General features: G+C 44.5%; 9 protein-coding genes across 9 annotated transcripts; 3 read left to right on the forward strand and 6 right to left on the reverse strand.

Moving 5' to 3' along the window:
- Nucleotides 1-37: 37 nt before the first annotated feature.
- GLAREA_09478 (TPR-like protein) lies at nucleotides 38-1,000 on the reverse strand (the record flags this gene model as incomplete). Its single annotated transcript, XM_008086075.1, has 3 exons — nucleotides 38-285; nucleotides 344-812; nucleotides 875-1,000. The coding sequence occupies 3 exons, from the start codon at nucleotides 998-1,000 to the stop codon at nucleotides 38-40; spliced, it is 843 nt and encodes a 280-aa protein (XP_008084266.1).
- A 241-nt stretch (nucleotides 1,001-1,241) lies between these two features.
- On the forward strand, nucleotides 1,242-2,398 carry GLAREA_09479 (HAD-like protein; the record flags this gene model as incomplete). Its single annotated transcript, XM_008086076.1, has 2 exons — nucleotides 1,242-1,454; nucleotides 1,754-2,398. 2 exons carry the CDS (start codon nucleotides 1,242-1,244, stop codon nucleotides 2,396-2,398), a joined length of 858 nt encoding a protein of 285 aa, XP_008084267.1.
- A 431-nt stretch (nucleotides 2,399-2,829) lies between these two features.
- GLAREA_09480 (uncharacterized protein) lies at nucleotides 2,830-3,872 on the reverse strand (the record flags this gene model as incomplete). Its single annotated transcript, XM_008086077.1, has 2 exons — nucleotides 2,830-3,681; nucleotides 3,726-3,872. 2 exons carry the CDS (start codon nucleotides 3,870-3,872, stop codon nucleotides 2,830-2,832), a joined length of 999 nt encoding a protein of 332 aa, XP_008084268.1.
- A 1,935-nt stretch (nucleotides 3,873-5,807) lies between these two features.
- GLAREA_09481 (uncharacterized protein) lies at nucleotides 5,808-6,332 on the reverse strand (the record flags this gene model as incomplete). Its single annotated transcript, XM_008086078.1, has 1 exon — nucleotides 5,808-6,332. The coding sequence occupies one exon, from the start codon at nucleotides 6,330-6,332 to the stop codon at nucleotides 5,808-5,810; it is 525 nt and encodes a 174-aa protein (XP_008084269.1).
- A 2,137-nt stretch (nucleotides 6,333-8,469) lies between these two features.
- GLAREA_09482 (Acyl-CoA N-acyltransferases (Nat)) lies at nucleotides 8,470-9,231 on the forward strand (the record flags this gene model as incomplete). Its single annotated transcript, XM_008086079.1, has 2 exons — nucleotides 8,470-8,860; nucleotides 8,939-9,231. The coding sequence occupies 2 exons, from the start codon at nucleotides 8,470-8,472 to the stop codon at nucleotides 9,229-9,231; spliced, it is 684 nt and encodes a 227-aa protein (XP_008084270.1).
- Nucleotides 9,232-10,097: 866 nt separating this feature from the next.
- Nucleotides 10,098-11,528, reverse strand: GLAREA_09483 (uncharacterized protein; the record flags this gene model as incomplete). Its single annotated transcript, XM_008086080.1, has 1 exon — nucleotides 10,098-11,528. One exon carries the CDS (start codon nucleotides 11,526-11,528, stop codon nucleotides 10,098-10,100), a length of 1,431 nt encoding a protein of 476 aa, XP_008084271.1.
- Nucleotides 11,529-14,018: 2,490 nt separating this feature from the next.
- Nucleotides 14,019-15,336, reverse strand: GLAREA_09484 (Metallo-dependent phosphatase; the record flags this gene model as incomplete). The annotated part of the gene is made up of 7 exons (XM_008086081.1): nucleotides 14,019-14,041; nucleotides 14,088-14,137; nucleotides 14,184-14,256; nucleotides 14,302-14,835; nucleotides 14,891-14,996; nucleotides 15,049-15,090; nucleotides 15,178-15,336. 7 exons carry the CDS (start codon nucleotides 15,334-15,336, stop codon nucleotides 14,019-14,021), a joined length of 987 nt encoding a protein of 328 aa, XP_008084272.1.
- Nucleotides 15,337-15,805: 469 nt separating this feature from the next.
- GLAREA_09485 (Cullin repeat-like protein) lies at nucleotides 15,806-17,934 on the reverse strand (the record flags this gene model as incomplete). The annotated part of the gene is made up of 3 exons (XM_008086082.1): nucleotides 15,806-16,154; nucleotides 16,201-17,690; nucleotides 17,740-17,934. 3 exons carry the CDS (start codon nucleotides 17,932-17,934, stop codon nucleotides 15,806-15,808), a joined length of 2,034 nt encoding a protein of 677 aa, XP_008084273.1.
- A 304-nt stretch (nucleotides 17,935-18,238) lies between these two features.
- GLAREA_09486 (Mitochondrial import receptor subunit Tom20) lies at nucleotides 18,239-19,013 on the forward strand (the record flags this gene model as incomplete). The annotated part of the gene is made up of 3 exons (XM_008086083.1): nucleotides 18,239-18,303; nucleotides 18,461-18,842; nucleotides 18,894-19,013. The coding sequence occupies 3 exons, from the start codon at nucleotides 18,239-18,241 to the stop codon at nucleotides 19,011-19,013; spliced, it is 567 nt and encodes a 188-aa protein (XP_008084274.1).
- Nucleotides 19,014-20,591: the final 1,578 nt, after the last annotated feature.

Here is a 20,591-nt window from a genome sequence, read left to right on the forward strand (position 1 = left end):
CCCTTAATTATGGGATATCAGATAACTAGCATGCTGTTCAAGCACCCTGGTTGAAGTTCATGCTATATCCTCCAGTCTTCTCATCCTTAACCATCTGAAAATTATTCGTCGACAGACCAAATGGCTTCAGTATGCCATTTCCGAGCTGTTTTAACTTGTCCATCATCTCTCCTGTCTCCTTTTCCTGGGCTGCTTTCGTCCGAGGTGGTAGTGCTTTCAGTTGCTGCTGAACGATTCTCTTATCCGCTGCCGAGAGATTCGGCATAGTGGCAAGGATTTTGTAATCTAAAAATGTCAGGAAAATGATTATCTTAAGGGACTTGGAGGCGTCATCAATCCATACCTTCTTCAGCACCCTGTAGAACCGACCAACCTCCCTGTTCGCTCCTGGCCTTCGCCCTCCTCATCAAAGCTTTTGCCTTGATTCTCTCAATATCCGCAAGTCTCTTTTGCTCTGGCTCTGGCTTCTCCACGGGAATTTTGGACAATCTTTCCCTTGTAGCATCACTCATAACCACTTCAATCTCCTCCTCCTCTTCCTTTGATAGCTTTTCGACCTTCTCCGCATTTTGCTTCTCCAGTCTCTCTAACCCATCGAGAGCTTCCGTCGCAGACTTCACCGCTTCTTTCCAATCCTCTAATTTAAGATGACAAGCTGAAACATTACTTTTCAGGACCGCGATCTCGTAATCTAGGTAGTTCGGACATGTTGCTAGTGCTTGATCATAACTGTCTATCGCTTCTCGATATTCGGATTTGGCGAATAACGCATTTGCAGATGCTTTCTGTGTATTGGATTCTTCAATTAATGCCTAAGAAGATTTGTCAGATCATCCAAACGGACTATGTCAAAGGAAAAGGGAAGCTCACATACAGCTTCTTCCTCTGGAGAAAACTTGATTATCTCCTCTTCATCGTTCTTGGTTCCTTCAGACTTCTGAGGGTCCTCATCTTTTTTCTCTGGGAACTTGCGAGCGAATTTCTCACTGCGAGATGCCATGATGGCAGGAGGTTGTTGTGCTTTGCGAGTTGTAGAAAGTTAGGTTGATAGCTTCAACTGGTGCTTGGTGGGGCGGAACGTTCCCGCTTTTCAACCCCTGCCCTCTATGGACTTACCAACATCAACCGAGGAACATCACCACTCCTCATGAAGTTCATGATATTCACAAAATAATAGTAATAATTAGACTACATCGAGATGTCTACTAAGGCAAAGCAAGTTTCTCTCCTTGAAATTCCTCATGAAGAACCAAATACTAACGGTCTATCCTAGTCCCCCTCCTATTCGAGCATGTATCTTCGATATGGATGGACTCCTCATAGATTCCGAGGACAAGTACACGAGAGGTACTAATGAAATTCTGGCCAAGTATGGGAAGGGACCTATTCCATGGGATGTCAAGGCAAAACTTCAAGGTCGACCTGGAACTGCCGCTATGGATATCTTTCTGAAGGTTAGTTAACGGAAATCTGTCCTTCGTTTGTCTTTTCCCTCGTCAATTTCATATATTTTCGTAAAGAATCTTAGCCTGAGTCAAGGTTGAACTTAACTTAGCAAATTGCAATGCTTTTTCTATTACACTCAGGAAACTGTGCCTTTCATATGTCGCTGCTTGTAAATTTCCAAGTGTGCTTATCTTGAAGACGTTTTCTTTTGACTTTACTCGGTATCACGTTCACTCCAAAGTCTTCGTCTCATGTAGAGAATCTGAGTATGCCCAAATCCCTGAAGCTAATACAAAAGTTTGTTCAGTGGGCCCAGCTTCCTATAACAGCAGAAGAATACACAGCCGAACAAAATGACCTCCACACCAAATACTTTCCTACCACAGCACCGCTCGCAGGAGTCGAGACGCTCTTCCAGCAACTCTCGGTTGCTCGTACAGCTCAAGAAGGCCATCCTGTCGCCATAGCTCTAGCCACCTCATCTCATCTACCCAAGTTTCGGCTCAAAACTTCTCACCTAGAGCCTCTATTTTCAATCTTTCCACCGGAGCAACGAATTCTCGGCGACGATCCACGCATTCCGTCAGGTCGTGGCAAACCGGCACCGGATATCTATCTTCTAGCACTCTCCGCGATAAACGATTCTCTCCATGCTTCTATCCCGCCAATTCAGCCTCACGAATGCCTGGTTTTTGAAGACGCGGTGCCGGGTGTTGAGGCTGGAAGAAGAGCTGGAATGCAGGTTGTGTGGGTACCGGCTTCCGGATTAGCAGAGCTATATCAAGGAAGAGAGCATGAGGTTTTGGCCGGGAAAACTGGTGAGGGTGACGATTTACTGGGTCCTAATGAATTGGGAAGTGTTGGTGATGGCTGGGCTGCTCAGATGAATAGTCTTGAGGAGTTTGACTGGGCCCGATGGGGAGTTGAATTTGCCAATCGTGAGAACAAATAACTTCTAGAAGAGTTGATAACACTGTGGATTTGAAAGCCAGAGGTTCGTTATCACAGTCGATGTTTGGCGTCACAAAGTATGCTGCCGTGTTATTGACACATTTACGCCTTTAATACACTCTAGCTGAATATTGAACAGCAGCAAGGCCCTCATAGCAAGACAAACAATGTAAGTAATTTCTATATGTTTGAAACTGATTGTCACAATGCTAGTTGCCACTGAAGCGCTATGAGATATATTCCAAGAACGTACCAGCCCTCCATCTTCCAGCATAAATCTTCCACGAGAAGTCCAAACTTATCATACATATAACCCTTACGCCTAAAAGGGAAGAAACAAAACACTCGTTTAAAAGAATGATAAGAAGTGAAGATTTTCAGAGCATAGACTAGCTTCCGATGACAATCAACATTTGCTGGGTTGTATGAAATCTACCAATCGGTCTCTGTACGATCCCATGGGAGTTCCTCATCGTATAGCAGGGTGTTGAGATACATTTCTCGATACCAACCAGACTTCCCAGGGAGGCTATGGGTGTAATCGAAAACTAAATTACTTTTCAACGACTTGATTTCAACCTGAAGATACTGTCGGTCAGGGAAAGGCATGGGAATGACGCCTGATGCGGTCTCCAATTCTGAATCTAGGTCGTAATAGAAGACGGCACTGTCCTGCCAATAAGCAGAGATCTCAATAATTCCGTTGTTGCTCGCCTTCCATCCATGCTGGAAAATTTTGTAGAGCACTTGGTGGTGAATTTTCAAGACGTGATCTCCAAGTTTCCTGTAGTGTGACAGTACTAATGGACCCAATTGTTTGTCGAGCATCACCATGGCTCTACCAGACGAAGAAAAATCATCATCTTGATAATGATCACCTAAGCCAATCGAGACATCATACCTATCATACGTATGGACCTTTGACCAGGACCCAACCACCAGAGTTAGGGCTTCCCGAAATAATGTGGCATGACGCAGCTTTTTCGCAAGAAGTAGTATCTCGAACAACATGATTAGAAATTCGGGCTCCCTTTCCTCCTCGAGCCCATGACCTGAGCGCGATGGTCCGAACATAGGACTGTGAAGTAGCGCATCAGTCAGTGTAGCGGAGACAACAGGTAAGGCGCAATAATATTCGGCGGTCGTTGTCAAGCGATCCAATTGGTCATAAGTCTCTATCTTATATTCCAGGCGATACATGGCGCGGAGTATTTGATCAATTGCCATGATGTCTCCCTCGGGGTGTAAGTAAGCCATTGAGTCGTTTGTTGTACTAGGTGTTGTCTATGATACGTCAGAAAGCCCAAGCACATACACAGCGACCGTACCTTTTCCGAAGACTGTAGAGACCAGCCCCTCCCTTCCCCTGAAAGATGATCAAGGACCGTCACATACTCGTACTGGAAAGCTGCTGACGCTGGCGCTCCAGATTTATCAGGAGAGTCCATAAATTGACGAAAGTACTTCGAGTGCATTTTCAAGACTATTGAGTGTACGTGGAAGGCTAGTTCCCATCACAGTAAGCTGAGTATCGGGCGGTCCCAAAGGACTCTTAAAAGCTATCGGGGCTTTCTCAGGTTCAGCGACCTTTTGCCGTTTGTTAGGATTTCCGGGAGCCATCTGCGCTGTTACTTGAAAGCTGGACAGCTCTTGAAGCAATGGTCGAAGAGGAGAGGAAAATAGGCTAGTGCGAATAGCTACTCTAAACGTTTTTGTCAACTTTCGAGTCGCTACTGCGATCTCTTTAGGTATTCGTGGAGAAGCAAAAAGTATGTAAAGATGTCAAACAAAGGGGTTGACACGAAAGCACGTGCCCTCGACACGCGTCCCAACGCGCGCGCTCTTCCAGATCAGTTCCTATATATTTACTATCGTGAAAAGAGGTATGATCAATCAAGCAGTCTGAAATGTCTGGTACGTTTTGGCGATATAATTGAATCAACCTGAAAGTTCATTCTGCAAAGATATTGTTTGAGCAGAAAACACCATCCTTACGTCCAACTTACTAGATAATTATATTCAATCTTTATGCGAAGCGAAGACAGGTTTTGTGGAGACTATTCTAGTTTACGTTAGGCATTCGATGAATAAACATAGGCTGGATAATGTAGGGTAGAATAAATCGAGTTTCCGTCACCAGTGTGACGCGAATCTGACGGGACACCTCATAGTAGAATAACGATGTTCAACCTAAGAAGCTATATTTGCTCAGTTTTATCATAAGTAAATATGCTCTACTACTTCTATGTTAAAGATTAAATATGCTTATTGAGGGAGCAGTGGTAGAGTGTCGTCTTCTGGCAGTGTTATTACACTAGGACGGCCTCTTACAACACACTCGTGCCTCCTTAGGCGAGGTCGTCTGAAGAGCGGGAAACTTGATCAGAAGGTAAGGTATTTTCCCTTTCGAAATCCAATAATATAAACGTTGTCATGACTGCCGTTTGCCTTTAATATTGCTGAAATTCACGACTGTATCTAAATTGTGTTAGCAATAACACCACTGTTCCCTCTGGCTTCGAGAAGTGTTCCCTTTTAGAATGAGTGGCAATGTTTTTTGTTCTAGATCCAAGTTTATGCAGACATGTTTTTCAACACTCGAAGTTTGACACTACCCACGTCTCCACATTGTATCCAAACTCCTCATTTCTTTGTTGACAGTCTGCACAGTCTTGGGTAAATGACTGTTGTTGAAGTGCCAAGTAGGTGCTTAAATATAGCACTATAAACTAGGAAGATCGTGACACAATTTTGGGACATGAACAAAAAAAGCCATGCCAATTATAAGATCAGTATGTCGCACATTTAGGTACGCAATCTTGTATACAACTCGCCTAACTGCCAGTCCACACCACCTCCCTTCACCAACCAAATTTCCATCTCTGGAAGCTTAAAACAGATGTAGAGACTATGTTGTATACACCACTACAAATTATCTTAAAGTCGAGCTCTGCAACGAAATAAGAATGCTACTGACACCTAGTACATTCTTTGGGAGAAGGATTAAGTGGGGTTCAAGACCATACCATCTACGTAATGCTGCGAGAATTTTTTGGAGCATCTGTCGCAGCTTAAAATTACTTCTCTATTTACGCACTGAGTAGTACACCTGACGTGTTGGGAACAATGAGAGTATGGACAGAATTAATTTCATCTCAAGAATCACAAGCTGCTGGTTCCGTATTGTCCCAAATTTGCTTCTATACCCACTAACATTACATTACGAAAGTATGTAATTGCTACAGAATGACTAAACCATTTGTACGAACCACCTAGTGGGTCTTTAAACCAGACATATAATAAGAATACTGACAGAGACGTTCCAATAAGCCTAGTAATATAGCATGAACACCACTGCCACGCGCACCCTCCCCAGAATGTAAGTACGATAGAACACGTTTTTCTCGTGACTACCAATCGGTCTCTGATGTATCCCATGGAAGATCTCTATTCTTGATGTCTGTGCAAATAAATGCTCGGTAATAAAATCCTTGTCCAGCCATATCACCGGTTCGATCCAATTTCAAGTTGTTCTTCAACAACCTTGACAATCCGTCCCTAAGAGAGTCAATCTCTACCATTAATTCATTATTTTCCATCAAATTCCCGGCCATCTCTACGGAACACTCCTCTAGAACCTCTCTATAATAGAAAGTAGTTTCTTCCCAAGTGTCAGGCAGCACTCGGGTGGTGCGCTTTGGTCTCCATCGATGGTTGAGCACTGCCATGAGGAGGTGATGATGACATTCCACTACTTGCTCGCGAAGTTTGTTGTAGTGCTCCTTGACCAAAGGACCTAATTGCTTGTCGTCCTCGACGAGCACTCTCCACGTAGAACATGGATCATCATTAGGACCCAAATTCGGAGCTAAGACATCGTCGTCATTGTCTTTCGACCAGTTTCCGACCACTATGATCGCGACGTCTCGGAACATTGTGGCGTGGCGAAGTTTCCGGGCTAGGAACATGAATTCACACGCCTTTTTGATGAATTCCTTGTACAAGTCCTGAAAGTCTCAGGTGCCATCTGATCTGGATACTCAAGAATAGGGCTGAGTATTAACGCATCAGTTAGGGTAGCTGATACCATAGGCAAAGCACGGTAATACTCGGCAATATCTGCCCTGAGTTTGAGATGAGAATAGCTCTCTACTTTGTACGGCAGACGGTACATAGCGCGAATCATGCGATTGAACGCACCAGCTTGCTCGCAGGATCCCTCATATGCCAAGATCTCTGTTAATGATGCGGGCTCTGCCTGGAAAATGTTAAAATTGAGCATGGAGGTAACAAATTTAGGCTCTGTTTACTCACCTAAAAAACTGACAATTCTTTATCGAATTTTCAATATTAGCGTAAGGCTAGTAGGGGTCAAAGTAGACTAAAACCTAGAGAACAAGGGTGCGCTAAATACCCTATAGCGAGTACCCCGAACGCCCTGTAGCGAGCACCCCGAATACCCTATACGAGGCCGCCAAAATACCTTATATATTAGTCGTAAGTATATAAAATAAATACTTATTTATTAGAAATACAAAAAGAAACACGAGGTTTACTATTTTAAAAAGTTAGGGTTTTTATCGATTTCGACGACGAAGAGTAAAAGAACCTCGAGACTACTATTCACAATTGTTAGAATTCCTCACCCAAAAAATCACAAGTTGATAATTAGCACTGACCTCCTACTGTGGGGTCCGAACTAAAGTTTTAGCGAGCGGGAGCCCCAGAAAACCGTCAAAAGCCGAGGCAGGGAGCCCTATTCTATTCTAATAATTTGACAAAGATGTCAGATTTTCAGGTGAGTAAACAGGGCCTTAACAGCTCACCTTTTCTGAAGACTCTAAGGACCAGCCTAATCCATCTCCTTCAGCAACTTTATCAATTACAGTCACATACTCGTATTTAAAAGCCGATGATGCTGGGAGGCCGGATTTGTCAGGCGAGTCCATGAATCGGTTGAAATACTGGGAATGGAGTTTTATCGTCTGATTGAAAAAAGGGCAGCGAAATCACTTACCAAATGACTAGTTGACTATGATTCTTTGAAGCACTTTGAAAACAATGAATTTCTATAGTCCTAGGATTAGTGGACAAGTTAACTTATGTACGAAAGGTTACTAGCCTGGTTAAGCGAGGCAAAAGGGGTAAGTAACCAAAAGTCACATCCTTTCAATAATGTACCCTTTTGATCACGGTTCTACATCGTCATTAATGACTTCATGGAAGGATTTCAAAGCTTCGTAGGGTTGAAAGGTCGTGATGATCACTGAAAGCAACTGTCTTCAGGTGACGGTGTGGATTCTCAGCACAAAAGGTTACATTCGTCACCAATTATAATGAAGTAGAAACATTTGATTAGCATCATTGTAACACTTGAGGTCTGATATCTTGAACGTCTTCTGTGGCAACTCATCCATATGCTAGTGCCTGTTCAAGTAGGACAATACATGCCAATCTCGGTTCCTGAGTGGTACCATGTTCAGTCATGATTCATGATATTTGAGTCTTGGACACAAACATCTAAAATTGAGCACAACATATAAAACTCAATAATAAAAGGTAACATCAAGTCTACCAGTTTCGCGAGGTAATGTGACGACGTGGTGGCACAGATAGAACGACTAGCAGTTTAACAGTCCGTAGTAGCTCGTCTTGACAACGAACACGCAAGGTCTTGTTCTTTGGGAAACTCTAGTGATGGTCTCAGATTACCACCAAAGTTATCTTATCATGGGGTGCCCAGTGAGATCCTCGAAAACTTCACGGTGGCTCGTTATATTGTAACTGTTCTGTGAGTTCTGACTCCTAATACAATGACCATGTTTTGCAACTTTTCGAACATACCATAGCAGTCCCATGATATTATCAGAACTTTTCTACCTCAGTATTGTTTCGCAAATGATTTGATACATGCCGGTTGGAGTTGTTAGTAATACAGAAGAAAGGCCCAGCCCTAAACAGCTATTTTGTACTACAGCAAATATTAACAGTATTTATATCCCCGAAGATTTCTTCTGACTATCACCTCTCTCATCACTCTCCATCGTGCGAACTCTCTTGTAGACCCACACAATGGCCTTCAAAGTCGAACTCTGCGCCGAAGCCGACATGGCACGCGCATTCGAAATCATAAGCGAAGCATTCGGCCATGACCTTCCCTACATCGACGCCACGTTCCCATCACATCCAACGACAGCTGGTCGCGCTATTGGGACTTCAAGATTAATAGACATGATGAAGAACGATCCATGCACTACGTTTGTCAAAGTCGTGGATACCGAGACGGGACTTATGATTGCGCAAGCGAAATGGAATATCTACAAAGACACGATACCGGAGGAGAAAGACTTGGATGGCGATTTCTGGGTAAATGAGGACGAGAAAAGATATGCGCAGCTTCTATATCGTCAGTGGTTGATTCCAAGACGTAAAGCTATTCGGGAAAGTGGAGGGAATCTCTTCTGTAAGTCAATCACTGTCAACGTGGAGCTAAAACACCCAATTTCTTCGATTTAACGGGGCTGACTGCGAGGACTTGTAGCACTTGATCTTCTTACCGTGGATCCAAAATATCAACGCCGCGGCGCCGGTCGTCTTTTGGTGAAATGGGGGACTTCGCAAGCAGATAAGCTCGGGTTGAAATGCGTAGTCGAGTCGACAGATCCTGGTTTCGGTCTTTATAAGTCCGAAGGATTCGAACATTGTGGTGTTTGGGAGACAGAATTACCAGATGAGTGGAAAGAGAGCAGGAGAAAAGCGAAATTTGTGTGGATGGTTAGAGAACCCCAACCAGGACAACAATGGTTGGCTTCAAGATGTTTGCGGAAATACTAGGAGTTCATTCGACTCAACAAGTTAGATAAATTCTAAAGTTTTAATCTAGCTCGATTAAGTGCCTATAATCACTGCCGTGCCAGTCAATCCAATATGTTTAATACTTGGTGGACCGGGAAAGCAAAAATAACGAAGAATCGTATCTAGCTGTCTAGTGACGTTTTGAAGTACGAATTGACTACGCTCACCAAAACGTATTTGAATACGATACAGTAAAAATATTGAAAGGATTGTAAAAGTTGTGATCGATTTCCATAGAGTCCATATTGCCGACACTCTGAAATTGTGTATTCTAACACCTGTTTTTTAGCAAGAATCTAAATTGCAGATACTGAGATTAAGAGGAATCAGATAGAGGCAGCAAACTCAATGTTCTCTGACAAAGTCGCGGTTGAAGGTAGTTTTGCTAAACAATAGGGACATGCTATGCTTTTTCTCCAGTTTAGATTTCTTGTCTCCGGCGTCGTGGCCAAGATTCGAAACTTTCCCAAGTAAGCAGTTGACTTGATATTTGGAATGTTATATAATTCTTGCTACAATGCCCCCATATGTGATAGCTACCAAACTGTATGCTCTTGATGAGCAACACTCCCATCATAAGCATCCTGCATCCAAAGAAAACGAATTTTCCTTCAGTATTGCTTCCATGAGTTGCCGCTAAATACCGGCATCCACACCTAGATCATAAATCGAACCAGTAGGTTTCCATCCTGCCACTCGAATGCGCATAGCAATTATTCAACCCTTATGCAACTCCACCGCCTCCCTCAAGAAAATAATGATGCTAAGTCCCCATATGTAACGCCACTAAATAATATAAGCAGCTTCCCGTGCCAAGCTATTGGCATATATTGTTCATAAGACTATCATGCCTTAGAACTTTCCTGCCGTGTATTTTCATCGTCCATCGCCTCACTGAACTGAGATCTCGCATCATCGTAAATAGATTCTCCGCCGGCAGATGTGACGGCAGAAACGTGTGACCTTCGATTCCCAGGATGTGCGATTGGAAATAGATTCGGTATAGAATTATCGGTGTATGCGGAGTCCTCGGCGAAGCCGTCTGAAGTCTCGCTGGTCGTGGCGGACGCAACATTGTTCCGTGTGTTAGGATTTACACTGATATTTGGAACAGTGCGTTTCGAAAATTTGGAAGGCTCGCTGCCCGGTTGAACCGAATCAGTGTCGTTAAATTGTAGTCGAGATCGCGAAGGTTCCAATTGTGACTTCGACGAAGGCGCGGAGTATCTCGAATCAGGATGCTCTCTTAGAAGACTCGATTCGCTGTTAGGGCCACCCATGGTAGACCGAGTATCGTAGAAGACATTTTCCTCTGTGCCAAAGTTCATCCGCGTCACGGTTTGATGCTGAGGTAGGCCATTGTCATTAGACTTTTCTGGAACTCCGTTGGCATAATGGCCTGGCCCATGACTTCCATCCGGGACAATGAATCGCTTATCTATTCTCACAGCGAGATACAATGCGACAACTATAATTTCGATAGTGAAGTTGAACAGGTAGAAACACGTCTTACTATGATACCAGGCAGGATTGTTTCTGGGCCGTGGAACATAACTAGTACCTGCTCTGAATGCTGCACCTAAGGTGAGAATTGTGCTCGCGAAGGCTACAATGCCTATCTTTGTTCGAAACCGTCCCCTTCCGAACTTCTCAGCAGGTCCCCTGGCAGGTATAACCAGCTTTAATAAAAGTATCGGCAATGGTAGAAACGCAGCAACCGCAAAATATGTCGCTCCATAAAGTTGGACAACCCGGTCGACACGGCGTATTTTCGTGTCGAGAGTATAAAAGCTCTGTATACTCACGGCAATCAAAGCTGCCAGTGTAAGAACAATCGTAGCAAAGTAAATGTTGAAACTGAGGGCGAACCATTTCTTCCAAGCCCAGTGAGGATAGCTAGCTCTGAATATCCGCTGTGTAAATATGAGATTGACGAGATACAAGATAATGACTCCTGCCTGAACAAATATCTGGGCTGCAATGGCTATTCGCACATTGCTAGAATATGACGTCCATACTATTCGCATAGTGCAAGTGACGATTCGTGCCATACAAAAGCCGAAGCAGAGGGCTGAGAGTGGAAATAGCCTTCCATGTTTCTTGTTAATCACGAAAGTTGACATGTGTCCGACAGCACAAAGGACGAAGAGTGCCAGAAAGACAGCCGTAATTGGGTCATCGATTGATTTTACAGGAAGCCCTCCCAGAAGAGCAGAATTCGGTGGGTAGGGAGGACCTGAAGATTTGTTCGGTACCTGGAGCTGGTTGGCAATCATAGTCTTCTAGCAGATCGAAAGAGTTACTTACTGTTCCTACTGTAGACATCTCGAACATGAACTTGACACCGTCCCTCTTCTGGCAACTTAAGTTTCGTACGATGCTGAATATCCCGCAAGGTGAATCACTAGCAATATTCAATGAATGGAAGTACATTGTACATGTGTCATGGTGGAAGAACTTGGAAAAATCGCTTGGCGGGATGAATCATAGAAGAGCAACACGCGTAGGAGACTGAAGGGAAGAGAAATGAAAGAGTACTGAAGGCAAGCAAAAGGAAGATCTCATCGTGGCACAATCCCGTTTCCCCATCAAGGAAGGTCTCTCCCCCCTGGGTGTAGAACATTGTCGGATTCTCGCCTCCATGACGCTTTCAATTGTTTGGTAAGATTATGCTCAGCTGGTCTATTCTGCAGCAAAGTGCACGAATAGCATTTGATATCCAATGCCAAATCATGATTAACCGGTTATCGTGATTCGAGATGAAGGGAAGAAAGGAAGTTGAACACCGAGGAGCAGCTGTGAGGTTGCAGAGACCAATGAGAACTTGCAAAAATGTCGGCAAACGGAGAGTTCATTTGTGCCTTAGGCATTAACCGGGAGCACGACAGGTTTCTTGCCGTTACAAGGGACTTCAACGGACATCCGAGAAACCGACAGACGGGAAGCAGGAAACAAGTTTGTATTAGATGGAATCTGCACAACATCATGCACTGGGTAAAAGGCTAATCAGATAGCTAATTGCCTACTAAAACGCCTCTAATTCCCGGAGCGTCAACTTTCTATGAATCCAACTCAAGCCAGCGAAGCCGACTCGAACATCCTCGGCCACGATCCAACAAGGTGGAATTGTTCAAGATATCATACTCAATATCTGTACTGGCCACCATCATCCACAGATTCAGCGTGTTGGAGCCACTGAAAGCTTTAATTCAAGTTAACTATTTGGACGTTATCACCATCCCTCATGTCTTAAGGAGCCCTGAGGTGTTTATTACTGTATGTGATGTTCATGTCCTAACCTACCTGAGGACGTACAAATACCCAAACAGGTAAGTTACTACGATGAAGCACTAAAGAGTAAAGTATCCTTACCCCCCGCAACTAAAGCAACCTTAAGTATATAGTTCGTCTAGTGTATGCCCACATGGTTCTTCTTAAGACGACGAATTCGATGAAAGCTTCTTTCAACGACTTAGGCTCGGCAAGGTTGTAGACTGAGCGGGAGAAAAGCATCTGAGGAAGAGAGCACGGCTCTAACATGTATTAGTGAATAGAAAGGGAGTGTAACGGTCTTTGAATTTACTATTGAACCCGTATATGTCCAGAGACGGTATTGGCTAGGATATAGAGCCCGAGCAGAATCACAGAAGCCGGAAGAGTACTTTAGAGAGAAATATTATGGTCTCAGCATTGGGCGGCGGGAAAGTCCTTTCAAAACTCTTTCTCAACGACTCGACACCATTGCATAGAATTGCAACACAAAATAAATAATCTCCTGGTGCATCAATACTATCATCACATCCCATAACTCTTCAATGACTGAGAACTCCCTTCTATAAATAGATCCCACAAGCGTCCTTATTAGCTGATTATCAGACCCCATTCCACCAAAGAGCAGCACCCGTTCTCCACTGATTCTGAGATAAAATAACGCCGCTTTTGCTTCTCCTCCACATCTCGCTTCAACGCTGACTGAATCAGGCCGTCACCACGGCCTTCATTCTCCACAAATTGATTGAGGTGTATATTTTATAAAAAACAATTTTTCTTCATAATTCAACCAATCACATAGCCCGGCTGGCACAATTGGTTAGCGCGTGGGCCTTTTAAGCCCAAGGTTGAGAGTTCAAGCCTCTCGTCGGGCGTGATAATATTCCTTTTTTGCGAGTTCCACTTCATTTGAGCTCCATTCAGAGAAACAAATGTGTCGTTAAAAACAGTTCCGACGAGATTTAGTAATAGTTTTCAAGACATCCACATAAATTAACTACTTTTTCGAGATCTGGAAAATTCTCGCTTTGGAATTTATATGCCAGAAATACTGATTCGTCATTTTTGAAGATATGGTCCGTTTGTTATACAAAAAATTTGAACGGAAGTCTCAGAAACAACGTGAAAATCAGCTCCTATATGGATATGCAAGTATGACAGAGTTCTCGGAACCAAACAGCACTTTCCTTGCCGAACCTTATACCAGACCGTAAGTTATAGTGACATTCTGGTAGTTTCCCTATCTATTGGGACAAGCATCAAAAAAGTTGTTCGTCAAACGCTTTTGCATTCCTATAGAAGTCTAATGCAAGTCTACAAAAGGGGCTATCGATTTCGACCAGGACTGTTCATGATCACAGAGTCCATACGTATTCTTTGACTACGTTTCCAAGGTGCTTTCTTGTACACAAACATGATTTTCTTCGCTTCTCATTTTTGCAGCACTATCATAACGCGTGGGTCGGAGTGATATACTTGTTCTTGATGTTCACTACCTAAAGGAAGTAATCGGGTGTACCTAATTTTTCTCAGCATGGTAAATCGTGGGGTGTTGGGAAACTTACGTCGTGAAACCATCGGCTCGCCTGCTCTTGGGCAGGGGTCAAATTGCAGGCTATATTAGTTAGCAGAGCCTCATTGCAGGGAATATCTGCCCTTACAAGGTATATTTCAGATGTTCATCAATCTCCATAATGGCGGCTTGGTTACCACACCTATAGCAGTAGTTGGGAGCTGCAGAATTAGTGTTGGACCATTAGCAACAATAGGTTGACATACCAGAGAAGATTGTGACTACATTCCGATCCTGAGACCAATTATAACCCTCCATGACCAACTGATGGGCTCTGGCAACCAGTGTCAACCCGTTGTTGTGGTTAAACGCCTCAGAGATATCCTGTCCAAACGTATATCCAGCACCTCGAGGAGATATGCCCCAACCACATCTGTCATCGGGATCAGACCATAACAAATCGCACATTGGACCCTCGTGCGGAACTTCTTGAATACGGTCGAGAGCTCTGATATTATCGAGGGTGTCAATACTTGGGGATAGACCCCCGTGGAGGCAGAAAATTTGATTGTCGATAAGCGCGGTGAGAGGAAGATAATCGAATAAATCGGTAAAGTATTTCCATACATTTGCGTTTCCATATTTTCGCAGGCATTCGTCGTAGAAGCCATAGACTTGAGTAATTTGCCGAGATTCATGGTTACCGCGAAGAATCGTAATGCGTTGAGGGTATCGGATTTTTAAGGCTACCAGAAGAGTGACAGTCTCAACAGAATAGTATCCTCGGTCGACATAATCACCTAGATGTTACAGTCAGCCCGCCTGTGGATGCTGGAGCGCTTGCATTGAGCTCACCCATGAAAAGGTAGTTGGTATCTGGGTTGGGTCCACCAATTCTGAAAAGTTCCATCAGGTCATGGAATTGACCGTGGATATCTCCGCAGACTGTAACGGGACATTTCTGGGGTTTGAGATCAGTCCTATAACAACTCAATTTAGACCGATATGCTTACCACTGGTTGTACATTCGACTCGTCCTGAAGCACCTCTCTTGCCTGAACGCGCCATTAGAATATCTTCACGCGTGCTGTATGTCACTCTGCAACCCCCCGAAACTGTTGAGAAGCGCGAATTACACGTACCTTCTCGCAGAGCCTTTGCACGTCAACCTCAGCCAATTGCTTGCACTGCATGAGGCTCTCGATCCAACCATCAAGAGTAGGTATTGTGGCCGGTTCTGACACAGGCGAGAACTTTGGTGGATCTGGTGCCCTGCTAACATCTTCCATATTGGTATCCATGATGTGTCTCTCGAAGCGCAGATCTGGGTATTACGATCGGGCGGTGGGCGTTGATGGCGGGGACCTCGAGTGACGACAAGGGCGGTCGCGATACCGAGTGAAGTCGAGGGCTGGAAAAAGAATCTCGCGTTAGGCGCAACCTGAATCTCGCAGATGCAGGCTGTGGAAGGTGAGACGGCGGATGTGGAGGATGAATTATTGGGGTATCACAATGTTGATGTTAGCTAGAGTAGATGGCACGGAGGGGTGTGATAAAGGTTGGCCCTTTTGGCGTGCGCCTTCGCTTGCAGGGGTCGCCGCATGTCCCAGCTTCTTGTAAAAGTTTCGGCAGGCATGATTCAAGAGCTAGTAAGACCAATACGACGGTCACAATTATTGGCCAACTATTTTTTTTTATCGAAATAGATCGCAAAGTTTCAACCATGGTAATCTAAGTGTTGATGGCTACAGCTCCCATCGTTTTTCACTACTATGATAAGCCTAGTCCCGCTGGGCCACCGATTCTCTGTTGGGTAGATGGATCACGACCAATGAGGCTCTTAAAGTCCAAGCCAACTTCTGAAAGCATATTTGCATGCTCTCGTGCCTGATCTATACACTCCGTCCACACCTGACCTTCGCGTTCAGTGCTACTGAGTTGGCGTGCAAGGATAGTATTGAAGTCATCCACCTGCTCCTTTGCCCATTTTACACAAGCACTCATCAAAAGCGGTGGAAAACATTGCAGGAATGTTGAGACCGTATTTTTGATGATAGTAAAGTATACGAAAGACAATTCCCATATATACTGGTTGAGATTACCCTCGAATATGCATTGCCTGTTGCGGTTAGTCTTAGATATCACGTTAGAAGATCTTCTCTTACCTGGAACGTTTATGAATCGTATTTCCTCGAGCCTCAAGATAAGCTTCTCTTGCACGGTCTTCAAATCCTAACCTAGCCAACCAGGTGATGTTGCGCAGAGTTTTCTTTGGTTCGTTGTGGGTATCCACGAGCTCACGAGTGATAAGACCTGCAAGCTTGGTGGCTCTCTCATCGGCCTTGAAACTTATAAAATCCTGGGCGACAGCGTTGCTCTTCAAACCTTTAGCAAGTATATTGAGCTTATCTACTCGCTGAACGGCATCACCAAATCGCTGCAGCGCGATATCAATGTCAAGTTCATCGACTTGGCTTTCCACCCAACGCAGATTTTGCTGCTTACCGTCGACGTCGATAAGCATGTCTTTGATATCAGACAAGGTCTCGAGCAACTCGGTCTTCTTTAGAAGCCCAGGGTCACGGGAAGCAAAGTAGTTGATAGTCTCCTTGGCCTTATTGCTTGACTCCAGCTCCGATCGAAGTCCTTTACGAAGCTCCTCGACTGCTTTCCTGAAGTTCATCATTAAGGTGCGCTTATCGTTATCGCCGGGTTTCTCCATCTTGTAGGTGTGCGAATCTTGACCCATGCCTCTGATAGATATGGCATCTCCAACCTTGTTTCTACTACCCATCGACTCACTACTTCCTGCCAGATCAACAATTTCTATGTCTAGAAGTGGCCAGCATTTGTCCGCAACAAGTTTTGAGGGGGCATTTCGCTGATCCGCAGCACTACCTTCAACCTTTCTCTTCTTCCGCGACGCTACTAGAAGATGGTCGTTGAGAAGGAATAATTGCATTGCTCGCCTTGACTTCCAGGTGGCGCTGTCCAACTCTATCCACATACCGGCGTTCTGTACTACATGTCTGCCGGGAAGAGCAGGTAGAAACTTTTGCGAGCCTTCAACATTTTTCCATAGGGCCTGGAGCTGTGAGTTCCACATTGCTGTGCGGTCAGCGACAGAACTCCTTTTATCTCTTTTACTTAGAGTTGATGGAAAACCCGTCTCGAAGTCATTGGAAGCAGATCCTTGCGATGACGCGGTCCTGAGGGCTGTGGTGTTGGTCTTAAGTTCGGACATGAGATTCCTGAGAGCACGCATTTCACTCTTCAATTTCTCCGCCTCTTTACTGATCTTTATGAACTGGGTTCGATTTTGGTAGACATTTTGCTGTAGGTCGATAGATGTTCGGTTACGCATTTTCTTCAAAGACTGCTGGTACTCATCGATTTCCTGCTCCGACGCAGTCCCAAGCAAACTAGCCACGTACTTTTCTGGTCGCAAACTTGGGTCCCTTAAAGCTTTAACATCAACAGTCAGTCCTGGTCCCCTGCCAGGCGAGGGCCCTCGACCGCCTCCTCTGCTAGCACTTGTAGGTGCATATTGACTAGGAATTGACGGTATTGAAGGGACAGGAGGTGCGGTTGCATCAAAGTCGTTCGGTAAGTTGTTAAATCGTGTGGAATATCTTCGTTTGACAAGATCAGATGTCTGCGTATCAAAGTCAACAAAGGCCCTATATTATTAAACAATCACTTACTTTTCCACTTATTTGTGGCCGCGCCTGTGGTGGACGAGACTGCGGAGGAGCAGCTTCGAATGATGCCTTTCCACCAGTGCTGCGTGGAGCACCTTCAACCTGTGGTACCGGACCAGAGATTTGCTGTGGCGCGCTGATTGCCGGACGGCCACCTTTTCGTTTTGTCCTCAGAGAAATTCCTTTCGATTCTGACATCTTGCAAGTTGATTCTCAAAATTGGAAGTTGTTGTCTCCGTAAACTTTTGGGAAGCTGAATCGCGAGGTGGTCAAGCTGTCAGAGATCCTTGTCTGCTTGCCGCAAGCAACACGCTAAAGCTGCGCTTCGGGTCCTTTACGACATCCGAAGTCGCCTTGGGCGTGTGTCGAGTTACTTTATTTTTTGGGTGGTCCGAAGCTTGACCTTCCTACTCTGCTGCTTTATTTTCGACGTCTTCTCATCTCAAAGCCTTATACCAAATTCATCGAGCTCTGCGCATCCGGCTCTCGCTCGTCTTTTAATATGCCTAACACAAGTACGATTGTCGCGGCCACGGTAGGCACAGTTGCGACTGGTTTCTTGGGTATGTTCGAAGCTCCAAAACCTGTATATGCTGCTAACTCATGATGTAGCATAGTTCGTACCCCCGAAATCGCGCGTTGAATCCAAAGCCATTCTGAGAGACTCGAAGAATGAGTTTTGAATTAGCAACTGATGTGCTATGAAGCTAACTTCTATTGAAAGTGCCATCTACTTTGACCATCGCCGGCGGACAGATCCCAATTTCCGTAAACAATTGAAAAAGGACTCAAAGCGACTAGCGCGCGCAGCAAAGGAGGAGGCAGAGGCGCATACAGTCAAGCAGAGGCAATTCATAAAACAAGCAGTCCAAGAAGCGAAGGAGGAAGGATTTCCTTCCGATGTAGAGGAGAGAGAAGCATACTTTATGCAGGAGGTTGCGAGAGGAGAAGGGCTGAGTGGTGAAGGCAAGTCGCTTGATGAGCTTGACTTAATTGCATGCTTACCGTTCGCAGGTACGGACAACGTTGAAGCAGCGCTCTGCTTCTACAAGGCTTTGAAGGTTTATCCTCAGCCTTCTGATTTGATTGCGATTTATGATAAAACTGTAAGCCTAATAGAAGATGTACTGCAAGGAGACGATTTCTGACCTAGCTAGGTACCAAAACCTGTACTGGACATACTGGCGGAGATGATTGCGGCAGATGACGAGCTCAGCGTTGGCTCATTTGGAGCTTCCGGATCTGACAGCGGCATGCCATCAGTTGGTCTAGACTAGACTTGATGATTATGGACTTCGATAATCCCCGCTCTCAATACAAACGACGACACACTCACTGGATATCCAGCCACTTGTAACAACGTCGAATAATTGGTCTCTTCCTTTCTATGTTTGTACAATTGTAAATATTATGAGGGTATGGCTATACCATATGGTGGCAATAGAGCCTGCTATGTATTGTTATAGGTTCATGGTTCTATTATATAATGAATTGTATGTCTGCGAGGAACTTCATTACACGACTGTCTTGCAAGAATGAGAGGCTGGCAAATTAAAGTGTGATTTGGTCAGGCTTATTGGAAAATAGCAAGCATCCACATCCACAGTACATTTTTGTCCTACGTTCGCAGTTCCTGACCCTAATTGCAACATGCTTTGTGCCCATTATTTCTGCCATGAAATAAGAGAACTTCTAGTTTGATGCTCAGACATGTGGCGTCGATTTCATCTATAAGCTCTATGCCAGTAAGAACCAAAGGTAACGGTCCTTCTATCATTATAGCCAAGTATAAATAGCCCATTATTAGCGCGCTAATATCTATCTTCTGCAGATTATATTAGCCTTACGAGCTACTATGTTTGTGATCGCTAGTAGGAAATAAACAAGAAACACAGAAAGCTTTTTGACTGTATATGGCAAGCTTTCCTACCATTGCTGCTGCTACATAGCATGATCTACCTCGCAAATTGGATATACCATGTGACGCCCATTTATCATCAGCTCACGACACTCAGGGTTGCTTTTGGCATGGATAGGAAGGATATCTTAGAATTTCGTTCTTAAAATTTCTGATCAATCCTTCTCAGTTGAGGTAAATATTTTGTAAAAACAGAGTATGGATCAGATTGATTGTTAGCCTGCTCAATAGGGGAATATCTCTAGTGAGAATGGATCATATGCAATATATGAGTACGAGATATCATGTGAATTAGATATCCCATGTATCTCTGGAATTCCAGAATCATCTACTTTAAAAAGCAACTGCACGGTATCATCCTACTCACTGCACTTGGCCAGCGACCCAGCGGTATAAGGTAAGACAGAGTTTAGTTTAGTGGTTATGTGACAAAGTGATCTATTGAAACTTCTTTTGTAATAACAACTGATGGAAATTCCCTCTACCGAGCGATATGTGACGGAGGGACTGGCCGTACTGCGACAATTCATCTGTGCAGACGGGGTGCAACATGGTACTGGTGACTTATACCCGGGAGTAATATTCTAGAAAAAGAATGAAAATCGAAATGACTTACAATGATAAAATACTTGTGCATTTTAGAAGTCGTTGACGTGCATTATAGAATAACCAGCACGAACCCCTTTTCAATGCCGCATTGTGACAGCCTCCAGCCGGGATTCGCCAAAGTCGCCGCACAGAGGAGACCCGCTCTAGCGCAGGGGTAATGCAGACTTCTTGACGACAGTATCGCGTCCCCAAGAACAATTTCGGTGGTTCACGCGAAGGTCAACATTACTCTTTACATCCACGACGATAACCTCAACGACAACCACCACCCCACACACAAAACGTCGACTTTCTGCCAGGATTTTGTCATAACCCTCCATCCATCGCA

This window comes from Glarea lozoyensis, assembly GCF_000409485.1.
Source record: "Glarea lozoyensis ATCC 20868 chromosome Unknown GLAREA4, whole genome shotgun sequence".
NCBI classification, from domain to species: Eukaryota; Fungi; Ascomycota; class Leotiomycetes; order Helotiales; family Helotiaceae; genus Glarea; species Glarea lozoyensis.